This window comes from Protobothrops mucrosquamatus, unplaced genomic scaffold, assembly GCF_001527695.2.
Source record: "Protobothrops mucrosquamatus isolate PMUCROS unplaced genomic scaffold, P.Mucros_1.0 scaffold874, whole genome shotgun sequence".
Taxonomy (NCBI): Eukaryota; Metazoa; Chordata; class Lepidosauria; order Squamata; family Viperidae; genus Protobothrops; species Protobothrops mucrosquamatus.
This window is the reverse complement of record NW_015387128.1, coordinates 300,267-316,211: the sequence shown is the minus strand read 5'-3', so window position 1 is coordinate 316,211 and position 15,945 is coordinate 300,267. Positions and strand designations below refer to the sequence as shown.

The 15,945-nt window shown below is 37.6% G+C and overlaps 1 protein-coding gene across 1 annotated transcript in view; it reads right to left on the bottom strand.

The window, feature by feature from the left end:
* The window catches only part of LOC107290343 (paralemmin-2), an 86,914-nt gene that overhangs the window by 53,031 nt on the left and 17,938 nt on the right, over positions 1 to 15,945 (bottom strand). Inside the window, exon 3 of the mRNA XM_015819218.1 lies at positions 13,823 to 13,953. Within this exon, the coding sequence (XP_015674704.1) occupies positions 13,823 to 13,953 (131 nt within the window). The remainder of the gene's footprint in view (positions 1 to 13,822; positions 13,954 to 15,945) is intronic.

Genomic DNA, 15,945 nt, shown 5'->3' with positions numbered 1-15,945 from the left:
AGCTAGTTCAGAATGCAGCCGCGCGGGGGATTTTGGGGGCCTCTAGATACTCCCATGTAACACCTCTCCTGCGTGAGCTGCACTGGCTGCCGGTGGCCTTCCGGGTGCGCTTCAAGGTGTTAGTAACAACTTTTAAAGCGCTCCATGGCAATGGACCTAGGTATTTGCAAGACCGCCTCCTACCAAATATCTCCCTTCGACCAGTCCGCTCCCGCAGAGAGGGCCTCCTTAGGGCGCCGTCGGCCAGTCAATGCTGGCTGGCGACCCCCAGGGGGAGAGCCTTCTCTGTGGCAGCTCCTGCCCTCTGGAATGACCTATCCCCCTGACCTACGTACAACTACGGACCTATGCCTCTTCCGCCGAGCCTTGAAAACCCATCTATTCCATGAGGCCGGCCTGGCGTAGTTTTGATTGGGCTTTGCTAGGGGTTTTATATGGGGTATTTTAGAGCAGGCTTTTTATTCAATATTTATTGTGATTTTTATTATTGCCTGTTCACCGCCCTGAGTCCCGTAAGGGAGATAGGGCGGTATATAAATTTAAATAATAAATAAATAAATTCTGTCCCTCCTTTTGCATTCTTTTTTTTTAATGATTCTATTCCACCGTTTCTTTGATGTTAGTGGTAACTCTTGTCCTACGACGAGTTGGCTGAGGTGAGTTGGCCGTGGCGAATTGTCATAGACCCATTTCACACATACAGTCCTTTAGCAGCCAAACTGATAAACAAGAAAGTTATGAAAAACTAGCAATAGAGGAACATATAATTTTCAGTCCTACAAATATCCTTTGAAGTATTGTTGTAGCAGCTGGCCTTTTGATGTCTGTGATAATTCACAAGCAATTATTTACAAGCTGCCACACCTGGAATGGAACAGCCTTCCTAAATTTAGAAAACTATTTTTTACAGGCAGCTGCAGAAGGTATCCACTGAGCCTCCCTGACCTCTATTCAGGGTCCACTGCAAGACGCCAGAGAATTCAAGTTCACACATTTACATGCCATTCTGAAATTATTCCTGGGAAGCCAGTTAGTCATTGACTTAAGAGGACAGTTAAGCCAACTATTAACACACTTGAATATCTACCTCATGTAATCCGAGGGAAGGAAGAAGATTGGTTGGTGCACTTTTAATCTCAGACTTGATAACATTTTGCAGCCCTAGAGGTGGGCAACTCATATCTATTACACTCAGATATCAGTTTTGCCACCAGTGAATTTTGAGCCAAGAAATCTCAGCACAAGCCAACCAAATAGTTTTCTAATTTTGGAAGAGAGTACGATATGTGTACTAGATAAATTTCTATACGCTGGCAGAAATTAAAGAATTAAAAAGTAACGATAGGAATGTGGTACGTTCAAATTTTAAAATGAGCTCGAAGAATTAGCACAAAACACAATGTATTATAAGGCAGTGCCTGTAACCTTTCTGATCTTTGCAACTCAAAAAGAGATCACAATGTTTGTGGAAATGGAACATGCATCATGCCAAATGAACACATTATCAGAATTGTGCCAAAATGCATGACTATCAGGAATATCTCTTCTTAAAACACAGGAGAAATACTTGTAAAAATGAATGCAAGTTCAGTTTTCTTTTTAAATGTACGCAGTTCTGGAAGCATGTTGAAATTATAGTGATACCTCGGTGCTCGACTGCTTCAAAACTTGTCGAATCCGGTATGTAACGCATTTTGATGTGAAAATGTTGTCCCGGTACTCATCGTTTGTTTGGTATTTGATGTACTGCAAAAGGAAGTGGGGGACAGCCGCTGAGGGTGGACAGAAAATCGGCAATGCTGGGAAGGTCACTGACATAGGAAAAGGGACAGACAGGAAGTCTTTCACAGACAAAACAAAGCATCATGGGATAAGTCACATCGTTTGTTTGGTACTTGACCTTTTTAGTACTTGTCACACCTCCTGGAACCAATTAAGGACAAGTACTCAGGTACTACTATATAAGCATAAAATAAGAAACTTGGTATTTCCACTAGCTTTTGTTAGAATATTACTGTTAGCAATGATCTAATTATGCCATATGGCTACAAAGGGAATCTATAGTTTAATTTTATTAAGTAGACATAGAATACTAGGAATAGTTAGACAGGAAGAAAGGATATATGTACAGTAAAAGAATGGAACTGCAAAACCAAAGTCACCCTAGCTTTTACTTATTGTTCTTTTTAATCTGAAACTTGGACATGGCTTGGACTGATAGCTTCATGCTTGATTGAACTGGATTTGGTAAAAAATAAAATAAAAAGTAGAAATAAATATATCAGCCTGTTTCCAGGCTATTATTACTATATATCACAAGTCTTTCATCCTTGCTTACTGTTTTTTTAAATTAATCTCCAGATTAATTTGCATAAGAATGTACAGATATTCATTTTTAAAAAAATATTTCTGTAATATATATGCCACTGAATTCCAAGAAGATTCTGAGCACCTGACCAATAACGTAAAAATAAAATATCAGAAGAAAACCTAAGCTGAAAAACCATTATCAACCAGTCTTCCTATTAGAAACATTTTTTGCATAACAGCTTTCTTTTACATCCTGCCACCTATGCATTTGCAGCAAAAAAAGGGAAAAAGTTTCAATAAAAGCTGTCTTCTTTTTTGTATGAACTACCTATTTATCACTTTAGCGTTCACATCTTATTTATTTCTGTTTACTTTAGCTCTTTATAGCATAGCACATGTTTTGAATGCAAGTTCACAACTGTAGGCTGTTTTTTTTTAAGAAGAAAGAAATTTGAATGAAAGCTACAAGCAATTTAAAAAGGTAGGTTAAGTCCCTATTTTTAAAGCTATACCCTTGAATCTTGAATCAAATTTTATGACACAAAGAGGTCAGCATATTTGCATCTTGATTTTTATTTGAGATGCCAGCTGAATGCTGAATATTATGGAGGAGTAAGAATAATAGTTGGGCTTGATAATCAATGACAACAGATACAGTCTAGCATGCTTCTCTGACGTGTCAAGGAGTTAACATAATGAACTAGAACCAGGAAGACTAGATTCCAGACCACAGCTATAGAAGTTCATTAGATCACTCTTACCTGCTCCGAGGAAAAATAAAGGAGGGAGTAATATGTATGCTGTGATCAGATTTTGGAGGGAAGGTGGGATATACGCCGGATGAATGACTTACTTTTGTTCTGAGCATGGCATTCAAAAGTCCTGAAGCATTACACACAGTTCTACCACCAAGACTGCTATGTGCATTTGATCTGCCCCTCAATCTGTTCAATGCAAGGTCAGACTTAGGATTCAATGGCTGTTTGGTTAAACATGCACAAATTCTGCTTCCTACAATTTCCCCAGCAGTACTGGGTAACTAATTTCCCAGTGTTTTCTTTCTTGCTGAAATTAATCTAATATTTCAGAGTGTCCCAAGCTATCTGTAAAGATTTGTCCTCATGAACTTTTTGCAGAACAAGCCAATTCTATTGGACTTACTAAATTCAGCAGCAATATGAATTTGTTAATGTAGGAGAACAATAAATAAACAAATGGAAACAATGATATCACAGAGACTGTGTGGATTTCCCCTTCCTGGGCATGAATGAGGGTGATTGTTTGTGCTCCCTAGACTCCCCTCTCCCCACGGTTGTTATTTTTGCACTATGCACGTTCTGGGAAAACGATTCTCTACTTTGCCTGAGCAAAGCACCACATAAGGACTCTTCATTCATTTGCACAAATGGTGGGTTCTGTGCAGGCTCTGTGTTTTCTTTATGCATTACATTTTCTGCAGGAGTCTGTGTTCAGCAATAACCCCACGGTCCTGTTGTACAGTTATGGACACCCTGCGTTATGCATCTCTGTAGGGCTCCATTGTGTTCAGTGTAGCCATATTCTAGTCAATGAGGCACTTGATCTTGTTTTCCACCAGCGTCATCCACAACTAGGCAAGTGGTAAATACTATTTGTACTTAGTTACTCAAATGCATAAGATAACTGCACTTTTTTTGACACACGTTTAAAGGTCTACAACAACATATTACATTGAAAAGGGGGAATATACAGTAGATAAAAGGGGGACTACATAATTAGTGGCTCACTAAGCTAAATGTACAGTATGGTGATAAACGAGAGCTAAATATTCTCCTAATTTTCCCAGTTGCCAGGATTTGTTATCTATCTGGAAAGCTGCAACATATGAACATTGGGCTACACATGGTTTGGTCAACAGTGGCTATACTGTACATATGAGGGGTTCTCAAAACTGCAGGTTTTCTTGGACCCAATGATGCAAAAATTGAATAGCACCTTCCACGTTGAGCCGCTTTTCGAAAATAAGCTCAAGAGCTGGCATCAACGTTGAGTCCAGGTAAGCTGCTGAGGTCTTATAATTGAGTTTAAGCACAGTCTTGGTGAACAAAGGGGTTGCCTTTGTTTTGCCCAGTTCAAAAATCAGCTTCAGCCAGAGAAACAGTTACTAAGCAGCATTGATGAAGATTCCTATTCAGTATTACATAGTTTAAGAAGTCAAAGAGAGCAAAAGCTGTCAAAGTTTTAAAAGAGCTGATCAGGTTTTGTCAGATAATCAGTTATGAAATATTCAAAATCAATAAATGGAAGATTCTTTGGAGTTCTATCTGTAATTCACCATGTCCTAAAGAGATTTCACTCTAGGGCAGTGATGGCGAACCTTTTAGAGACCGAGTGCCCAAAAACCGCCCATCACCCCCGCTCCGCCTCTCGCCCTGCCTGCTCTGCCCCGCCCACCCACCCACAGGGCCACGCACCGCCTTCATGGCCCATCACAGATTGCCCAGGCGGTCCTGCAGCACCATGGCAGCCATGTCCTCCGTTCACACCCCACAACATCATCTGCACATCATCTGGGGTGTGAGGGCGGAGTCTTGTCCCTGCTGCCCGGCTATGTCCTTGGCTGCACTGCTCCGTCGGGCCGGGTCCAGGGGCGACTCTGCTCCAGGGGGGCTGCTGGTGAGGAGGGGCCACGGGGGGAGGCGGGGCTGGGATGACAGCGGACATGCCCACAGAGAGGGCTCCAAGTGTCGCCTCTGGCATACGTGCCATAGGTTCGCCACCACTGCTCTAGGGCTTGTCTTCTTCAAGCGAATTAGCATTTTTTGTTAAGATCAGATGTCAACCACAAAATTAAATATTGCAAAACATGTATTTAAGTAGCAAATAATGCCTTAACCTGCATGACTTAGAAACCAGGTTATCTGTAAAAGAGGAATGGGGAGAAGGGGAGAGATGGGGGCAAGGGAAGGGAAGAGTTTATTCCTTACTGTTTGCCTCAAATAAGTAGGAAACTCAATTAGTATCTGCAGAACACAAATCTACTGTTGTGATAAATTAATTAAATGGAAATTAAAATAATGTACAGTAAGTTTGCGCTTGCAATAATTCCAACTCTATTAGAAGTCAGAGGTGATTAACACAATTGTTGCAACTTAATCAGAGTAAATTTTGATCAGTTAAAAATATCCCAAACGCTTTATATTTGTTCTTTATTGTAAGCATTACAATAGCAGTTATGACTTATAAACTTCCTGGATGTCAGTAGAAGCTTAAAAATCCTGTTAAATCAATTAGATTTTTAATACATATATATTTAATAAAGCTCTTGACTCTGGCAATTCATACAGTTGCAATGGAATGACTCTCCATGTCTAACTAATTCTAAAGTGTTTTGGACATAGTTCGTATATCCTCAAATCAGTAATTTTGTAGTGTCTGGACATATGAACAGATTTAGTTGTAATTCTCCTCCAATATGAAAAATTTTGTAATATTAACGATATAAACATATGTGAAGTATCTGGGCTGTGTTAAATCCCCCACATTCAAACAATTATATTATAGGTAGTCCTCATTTAGCAACTACTTGTTCAGCGACTGTTTGAAGTTATAGTGGCACTGAACAAGGAGACTTTGTCCAGAAAATACTTGATGTTATGGCTGTCGCAGTGTTCCTGCAGTCACATAATTGCAATTCAAGGCACTTGGCAACTGGCCCACAATTATGACAATCAAAAAAGTCTCGCAGTCACGTGATCCCCATTTTCAACCTTTACTGACTTCATTACACTTTCTCCAACAGAAGCAGCTTGGTTTTTAACATTGGAATCTATTGCATTGTGCATTGCAAGGAACAACACAGAACAAGATAGCTTAGTTCAAACCTGCTTTCCATTTGTGATTGGCCATTGGGAGGAAGGCATGAAGTTGTCATATAGATATTTTATTGTACTGTATCTCCAAAAGCTTCAACACTTCTGACATATCTTATCAAAACCATGGGTACACAATGGTTGTATAGCTGTCATTTCAGCTGGAGAAATATTTAATTTGGTTTTTTATATTGTATTCAAATAATATTAGCTAACGTGTACTTTGTGGACAAATATATGGATTGGAATACAACTCCTCTTTGATTTGTATATTTTCCCCAATTCTGTAATGTAGTTCTCACATTAAGAATTATACTGCAAATTATTTTTATTGGGGAATATTTGAACTGAACACAGAAATGTGGGATGTGAAAAACAAATAAATGAAACTCACATTTGTTTTTCATCATATGAACACTTTAAAAGCTGAATGAACCTTAAGCTTTTGAACAGATAATTCTTATCCATGAATTAGAAATAAGCTCTGGTGTTAAACCAGGTACAGAGAGCTACTGCCAATTTAGTTACTAAGTAAACATATCTGCCACATTTTGTAATACTACCAAGAGTGTATTTTAAAATTCCTATGTGTCACTAACACTTAATGTTTTGTAGCTGTATACAACTCCCCATCATCACTTCAAAGCATAGCAATTCATACTTATGTACTTAAAATATAAGCCTTTCCAATGTTGTGCATTCAAATAAAATGGAATTTGAGGAATTTCCATATTGTAAGAACCTGCAGATTGGACAGCAATCCCAAGAAATATACTGACATTACAGCAAACACTCCATCGAAAACTAAAGTGCCTAAGGAAAGTTCAGTGTATACCATAGCTTTCCTGAATCATCTTACTCTGTACTGTGTAAAAAAAGCATACATCCATCATACTAGATAGAACTAGGTAGGAGGCTTAAATCCAGTGCATATATTAGAATTTGCAGGTCAAAATATTGGCCACTGATCTCTATTTCTATTTTAAGTTGAGATCTGATGTACATTCTATGAATATCAGATAACTGCCTAAATCAAGCCTGGAAAACCCTGCTGAGTTTCTTAAGAGTTTTTGGAATTCATTTAGTGGCTGCATCATCACATAACAATGCTGTTTTGGTTTTTTTTAACATCAAAATGCAATTTAGAGCTGTCAACCCCCACATTCACTCAAAATCAAGACTCATTCATATGATTATTAAGTAATTTCTTTCAAATCCAGATGCACCAAAACAATTGTACTATAATAAAACTCCACTTTTCTATCATATTGCATTGAAGAAAAAGTTTTCGTAGAAACAATTCATTTAAAAAAAACAGTTTTTATTAATGCTTTTAATAGTGTAAAGGCAGTATATTTTAAGTTGAAAGTAAGGCTAAAGAAAAGTAGTAAGTAAAGAAGAGCTAAAAGGACAAAAATGTCACAAAGAACTTTCTCCTGATTGTCTTAACATCTATATAAATAAAAATGTAAATGTTCGTTTGTTCATAATCTTAAATCTCCGAAAGTTCTTCACCGATTGCTTTGAAATTTTGACACAACGTTGCATTCGAATACGCGTGTTTTTATATACCTACTATTATATAGATGTCACACCTGTGACAGGTAAAACATGCTTTTTTTGAAAAACAGCGCCATCTGTTGGACGTAAATTTAACCAGACTGAGCCACAGCAACGCGTGGCCGGGTACAGCTAGTTGGTTATAAATATGTTTATATTTTATCCTCTCTACGGTTCATCATATTTTTCTTCCTTCCATAATCTGTCCTTCCTAATAATCAAATCTGAAAATCACAAGTTTATTCCTTTCTTTTTCCAGCAAAAAATCCCAAAAGAAGAAATAATTCAATTCTTCAGCCATAACTTAGTGCATTGATAAATACAGTCATCATGTATCTAGCAACTGATTATAGGAATCAAGTACTGTATACATTGATCCTTGAGGAATGAAAATACTAGTCTGCCTTCTTACTATATTTAGAGATCATACCGTCCAGCCAATCTTTCCCCAGACATGGGAGTTAACAACTTGGTTTAAAAAAAATATGCCAAGATTCTCTGAATGATGAATTTAGTCTTCCTTATTCAATTCTTGTCCCACACAATAAAAATGTCAGCATTCATAAAACACATAGGCTTTGAGCATATGTTGCATTATTTGTTTATGTAAGTTCTTTGTTCCTAGTAGGACTTTATCAAGTATCAGTACTGAACCAACTTTATTATTTATATGCCCCAAATATTATAGAAATGTAAATGCTTGGTGTTTCAAAGGGCTCTCCCTCTAGACTTAACAGCTTCATAGGGAAAGTCTTCTTTTGATAATATACATTATTTCATTTCCAGAGGATCATCCTGGATGCTTGCTTCATGCCCTAACTCTATACTCTCGTTCAGTCCCATTATCTGTATATTTTAGTATGCCTCCAATAATATCTTGATTAAAAAACCAAAACTCTAGTTTCATTAACTGAACTTTTCTTGTCCGGTTCATGTTCTACAGTCTTTCAGAGGAATTTCACTCATATTTTCAAACTTAACTCTTCTAATAATACTGCTATTTGCTTTTCTTGCCAAGTCTGGAATATTTTCCATTCGCTCTATGGCATTATTCCAGGGGAATTATGTGTGGAAAGAATAGCCAGCATTGGCGCTGGCATTTCTTCCCTACAGTGTCTCTGGAACAATCCTGTGTTGTGTTATAGCACATCTTAAGAAGGTATTCTAGGGAAAAACAAGATGGGAGCTCCAGTATATCCCTCCCAAGACCTGCTGTACTACCTCATCATGGCGGGGTGGAGGTATTCATGGGAATAATGAGCAAAGAACATACTCCAAGTAGTGTTATCCAAGACATGAGGGTCATTCTAGCTGTCCAGTTAAAATAATTAGGCAGCAATATTGGGAGATTCTGGAGGCAGATGATCACTTCAGTAATAATGCCAAAAGCATCAATTAATACGGTGCAGGAGATGTCTATGGAGATTCTCAGCCATCCTATTTCCTTAGCTCCTTATGACCATAACTTTGTATCTTATGATTTATGTTGCTTTTATTAGTATCCTATTCTGATTTATGTTGATTGCCTATTTAGTATCCTATGACTATCACTGAATATTGTTTTTTATGATTTGTGATGATTGTATTTTATGATTATGATTTATCACTTGTTGCTTGTATGTACACTGAGAGCTTATGCACCAAAGACAAATTATTTTTGTGTCCAATCACACTTGACCAATAAAGAATTCTATTCTATCCAGGTCATGGTTGTCTCACAGATTATTTTTCCAAAGAAACTGGACTTTCTTTTTTTTCCTTTGAAAACGTTTCGCTTCTTGTCCAAGAAGATTCTTCAGGTCTAATTGAAGTTAGAAAAGAAAAGAAAAAACAAGTTCAGTTCCTTTTTGGAAAACACACCTTTGGGACTGTGCAGGAGAAGGTAACAGTAAAACATTCCTGTACATTTTCCAAGAAAATCACATGGAAAGAAAATATAAAATTATTGATAATATATTGCTGAATGACGGGACCCTCAAGTTGGATCACATTCTACATGCTATTGATGAAGAGCTGAGGATCTTTTATAGTAGTAATGATAGTTATGATGTGCCTAGACTAAAGCTTTGGGGCATCTAGTTGCTGACGTTGACATACAGGAAAAGAAAATCAGAAGCTGCAAAGACAGAATTACAGTAGGAATATGAAACATAAGAAGCATGACCACGGTTTATTCCGGTTTGGTGTCATGATGAGACGGGCGAAAGAAATTGGGGCTCTGGTTTCCTAGCCTGATTTCGCTCCGTCTGGAGACCCCAAGGGGTCGGAAAGTTGCCCTGGAGAGGTGACGAAGAGGAAGGGAAGCCTTGGAAGTTTGGAGCCGATGGCGATCAGCCCAAACAAATCGAGGAACCTCTTCAAACAGACGGAAGAAAGGCTGCCTGTAAATGCACAGGCCCAAGTCATAGACAACCGGGAAAAAAGTGAAGAGTTGCGGCATGCCGCCGAACAGCTGATTGTTAGCAATGTGCTGAGATCCCTGTGGACTTAGAAATAAAAATCGCCTAATTGGATAAATTTCCAAAGCAAAGACTCCAGGAAGACTTGGGAAGAAGGGCGTCAAAAGCGGCAAAAAAATTTAAATGGGGCAATGAAATTAAGGAATACAAAAGAATATATAAAAATGAAACTGGGACTGATTTAAAGAAAATTTGGCTAACCTTTATGACGTGGAATTTTTTTAAATGTATTTTCTGTGAGAAAGCTTTTTAAAAAGAACTTTTTAAAACTGGATATAGACAATACAGTAAATAAGGACATCTAGTGGTGAGAGGAGATACTACAATAACACCAAAAGAATTGGAGAAGTTGTTGATCTTGAATTAACACCTGCTGTAAACAAAAAGAACTATATGTGACTCTATGCTAGAAAAGACCTTCTACAATCATATCTTTTGATCCTGGATATAACCATAATAGAAACTATTTGGAAATAGAGGGCTTTTTACATCTTTAAACTAATTGGAACATTTGGATTAGCCTAAAGCAGCTGGCTTGTTTCACAGTTGGATTATAGCCTAAGGCAGTTGGCTTTTTTTTTCTTTTTCCTTTTCTCTTTGTGGATTTACAAAACTTGCTCAATTGAAAAATGAGTGCACCAAATCCCCCAAAAATCACGAAAAAACCCTCTTCTGCACCCTCTTCTGAAACATCTAGCCCAGCAAGTCAGGGATCTATGGAAACAATGTTACAATGAGAAAAAACAAATAATTTTCAAAAAGAGATGCAAGCCATGCTACAACTAATTCAAGAAACAATGCAGGAAAATCATGAAGAGACAAAAAACAATTTAGATAAGCTAAATGAGCAAATGTTTGATATAAAGACACAGATTGATGCCCATCAACAAATGATTGCCAAAAATGAACAAAGAATTCAGAATATAGAAGATAAATCAGAAGAAAAGGATAAAACATGGAGGCATTAATGGAAGAAAATGAAAGGCTAGAACAAGGAAATCAAAGCTTAGAAAGAGCAGTTGCAGCCTTGGAAATGGAGAAAGTTGTACACTATTTAAGATTCCAGAATATACCTGAAGATAAGGAGGAAGATATAGCAGAAGTGATTATCAATCTATTGGCGGAGGCTCTAAAAACAGATAGAGCAAAGATATAAATGGAAATTGATGAAATATTTCAAATTAATTCAAGATATGTGAGGAAATACAAATTGCCTAGAGAAGTTCATGTAAGATTTGTAAAGGAAACAACAAGAGATGAGATACTGAGAAGAGTTAGGAATGACCCATTACAATACAAAAACAAAGAAATTGTGGTGTTGAAGCAGATTCCTAAGAGAACAAGGGACACTTAAAAACAATATTACTTTTTGACTACAAAGTTAATTGGAAAAGGTGTAAACTTTAGATGATTACTGCCAGAAGGGATCCTATCTATCTGTCTGTCTGTCTGTCTGTCTATCATTTATCTAACCCTTATGTGTCGTTCACTCTTGGCCAATAAAGAATCCTAATCCTAATCCTAATCCATCCATCCATTCACCCACCTACCTACCTACCTACCAGATTTGCAAGATGATGATTTGCTTTAGTGGTGGGATAAAAATCTAATTAATAATAATACTTGAAATCCTGATATGACTTTAAAAAGCCATTTTTCAATTTTTCTTTTATCTGCCTTTTTTCTTCTACAGGTTCATTTACTTAATATTTGTGAAGAGTTTGTTTTAACTAGAAATAAAACAATATATATTTAGTTCATAAAGAGTGGCAGAACTTGGTTGATCTCAACTAAGGTTAGGAAGGTTTGTATTTGATTAATATTTGAATTAATAAATTAGTATTTGAAGTCTATAATGCCTAGAAAAATAGAAATATAGAGAAGCAGCAAGATGGATGGTGTCAATTAAGTGGCAATGGGGCATCATCGAGAACCTGAAAGACCTGGTTGGAAAAAGCTTATTATAGACAAAATCTATTTATATGGTTTCTCAGAGTAGACATCAACCTTATGGCACATAATCAAACAATCAATTTATATTTGGATCAGGGGCCATTAAAAAAATCCCAAAGCTCCAAACTACACTGATAAGATTAAAAAATAACTTTAGTAGAAAGTTACAAATTACTCTTATCTTGTCATCAAGATAAATTATGTCCACATAATTAACAGGGATTGATCTCAACTCATGAGAGATTTCATCTTAGTTCACTTCTGCAGTTTATACCTTCTTTAATGCAGAGATGAAAAGTTGACATGATTTGGTTCTAGATCAGTGGTGGCGAACCTATGGCACGGGTGCCAGAGGCAGCACTCAGAGCCCTCTCTGTGGGCACGCACGTCGTCATCCCAGTCCTAGGCCTTCAGCTGGGTTTTATAAAACCTTTTCGCTTTAGGCCTCCGCCGCCATGTACAAAGAAAAGGTTCAATCAATCAGTCAATTTCAACTTCTCAGGGAAAAAAAAAGATCTTGCAAAGTTGGAATTGATTGATTGAACTTTTTAGTTCCACCCAGTCTGCCGTTACCACCCACACAATGGGCCACGCCCAACCAATGGACCACACTCACCCGGCACCCGACGATGCATAAGTGGGTTTTGGGTTGCAGTTTGGGCACTCGGTCTCTAAAAGGTTCGCCATCACTGTTCTAGATCATGTAGCATTACATTAATGCTCTGTTCAGACTGGTGTTATTTTTCTTAAAAAGGGATTCATACAACGAATGATATGGAGATACAATTTTCTCAGTAACCATAATATGAAAACAAAGTAAGTGTCTTTCTGGATATTTTTCTTAAAAAGGGATTCATACAATGAATGATATGGAGATACAATTTTCTCAGTAACCATAATATGAAAACAAAGTAAGTATCTTTCTGATCATGCTCATAAATATCAATATATCTGTCAAAGCTTGGATCAACACCTAGTAAGAAAAGTGTTCACTTAATAGTCATAAAAGAGCAGCTGGGATAAAGTAAGGTGCACTAACAACTTTATACAATTTCTTTCCAATATTCTACTGGGTTATAATAAAAACAGAAATGAATCTGATTCCAGTGCTCTTTTTCTCATTTTCATTGCAAGCCTATAAAAATATCTTCAAATGTAAATCCTTCTGATTTTACTTTCAAGCAATATATATTTGTAGCCTTAGGTCTGGCCAACTCCAGACAGAATTCCTATTTTATATCAGATACAAGTTATTTATGTATTTTCTTCTTGATCTTCAGTTAATGAAAGAGCTTTTCTCCAACAAATAGAGTACTGGCCAATTAATACAAGTTCAGCAGCATGCATTCTTTTTCAAGCTATCCTGCATTTCAAGAGCTGTAGTGAGCTGTAATTCAGCAACTCCTGGAAACCCACAGATTATAAATGTAATTAATAAAAGTGATATCATATTTATTCTTTACTCATTCCCCAATGAAATAATTAGTTTATTCATAGACAATGTCACTAAATCGCTAACCTTGTTGTGACTTTGTTTTTTAATCTCCAAGAATTTTTGTTTCTACATCACACTGTTTTGTTTTACATTGAACTGACAGTATAGTTACAAGAGGGCAAAGAATTTATAAAAATGGCCTCATTCATTTATCTAAGGTAAAAATAATAATAATAAAAAAGATGTGGACCTACCTATGGATGTTGCCTTCAAGGTTTTTCACTTTTAGCTCATCTTCTTCTGACTGTCTCTTCCTGGCTTCTTCCTCGGCTGGAGAACTTGCAGGAATTCCCTGCATCAGCCATTTTTCTCTTAGAGCTTTTGACTAGGTGAGAGATAAGAGAGGAAAGAAAGAAAAAAGAAAGAAAGAAAACATGAGATATTAGAAGTGACATTAGAAGAATTCTGTTCCTAAATATTTGATAACCTTTCTTAAAGTTACCGGTTAGTGCTTTCAGCATTAGATTAATTCATGACTCTCTTGAGGGACTAATCTAGATCCCTGTTCAGCCAAGGTGTCACATCTAATTTATGAACAAAAGGGTTGTTGATTTTATATCTGGAAATCATTTTAACTTGCAACAGTAAAAAGACAAACAGATAAGGACAGAAATTCTGAACTAAGTTGAAGACTTTTAGAGGGGAAGAGAAAGAATTACATTAAAAGAGAACAAATAGCTTTTAAACAAGCAAACTAGCATGACTAGATATAAAGGAAGAAATGAAACATATGCATGATATTGTGTACAAAAAATATGCCTGAAAAAGATACAATTAATAGAAAGTACTCCAAAGAGGTAAGAACAATTACTGACAAATGGTACATACTGGCAATCTACTGGCACAAATTAATTGTAAACGTTTCTTTATACAACTTATGCCATCCATTCCAATGGCTCTGTCTAGCTTACAAAATTACATATACTGTACATATTCAAATTTCTAAAATAATTTTAAAAATGTAAAACTAATGCTAAACTAAATAGATTTATCTATCCAATGTTTTATGAAATTCTTTCTGGCTACTCTCCATACATGAAAGATCCATGCTTGGTTAGATTCCAACTACTGGAGAAGTAATAGAAAGAACATACAGTAGGTGACCTTAATCTGCAGACTTGTTAACCTATCTATGGATTTTGACCCAAGGTACAACAATTATGAGACAAGCCCAAATCATGTGAGACAATGGTTTACATTTCCAGCAACAAAGCAATCATAACCGACTCCTCTTTGATGTTGTGAGGTATTCGACACATAAGAAATAACTTAACTCAATTGCACTATCTACTTATTAGAGCAGGGTTTTTCAATCTTTTCACCCATTCTACCACTTTTAGGATATGGCAACATCCGAGTACCACCAGTCGCCTAGCAAGATGTCAAAAACTTGATGACCAAAAAAAGAAAAAAAGTGATAAAGTACAGGTAGTCCTCGACTTACAACAGTTCGCTTAGTGACTGTTCGAAGTTACAATGGCACTGAAAAAAGTGCCCCCCAAGCCACAGCCGAGCAAGACACCTGCCTGCCCGCCCAGCGGCACTCTTCCTCCTGTCTGAGGTTTCCATTGTTGTGAGCATTTCTGGTGAGGATTGGCAGCGGGGGTGGGATGGGGGGTTGTTTGGTTTTTATTCCCCCCGTCTGCTGGGTGGTTGCAGCAGGTTTTGGTCAATTCACATGACCCTGGGACACTGTGACCGTCATAAATATGAATCAGTTGCCAAGCATCTGAATGTAAATCACAAGACCCTGGAGAGGCTGCAACATTCCAGCTGATCGGCGCTTCTTCTGGGCTCAGCAGAAGTGCCAGGATCAGTGCTGCTTTCCAGCTGATTGGTGCTTCTTCAGGGCTCAGCAGAAGCGCCAGGATCAGCGCCGAGCTCCAGCTGGAGACTGGTGCTGATCCTGGCGCTTCCGCTGAGCCCTGACAGCCCTGCAGCTCCAGCCATCTTTTGCTCAGGCTTGTGCGATGCTACCACCGGTTCAGCTCATTCCCCTCCCCTGCTACCACTTTTCTAGGATGGTCGCGTACCACCTGCCAGGTGCCAATGTACCACAGGTGGTACCCGTACCACTGGTTGAAAAGCCCTGTATTAGAGAGCCAGTTTAACATAGTTGTTAAGGCATCAGGCTACTATCTATGCATAAAGCCAGTGGCATGACTTTGAGCCATACACTTTCTCTAAGCCCTAGGAAAGAGGCAATTTTTCAGAAATCCTACCAAGAATACTGCAGGAAATCAGTCCAGGCTAGCATCAGGAGTCAACACTGGTTTAAAGGAACAAAACAAATTAAAAAAAACCCCTACGTATTAAG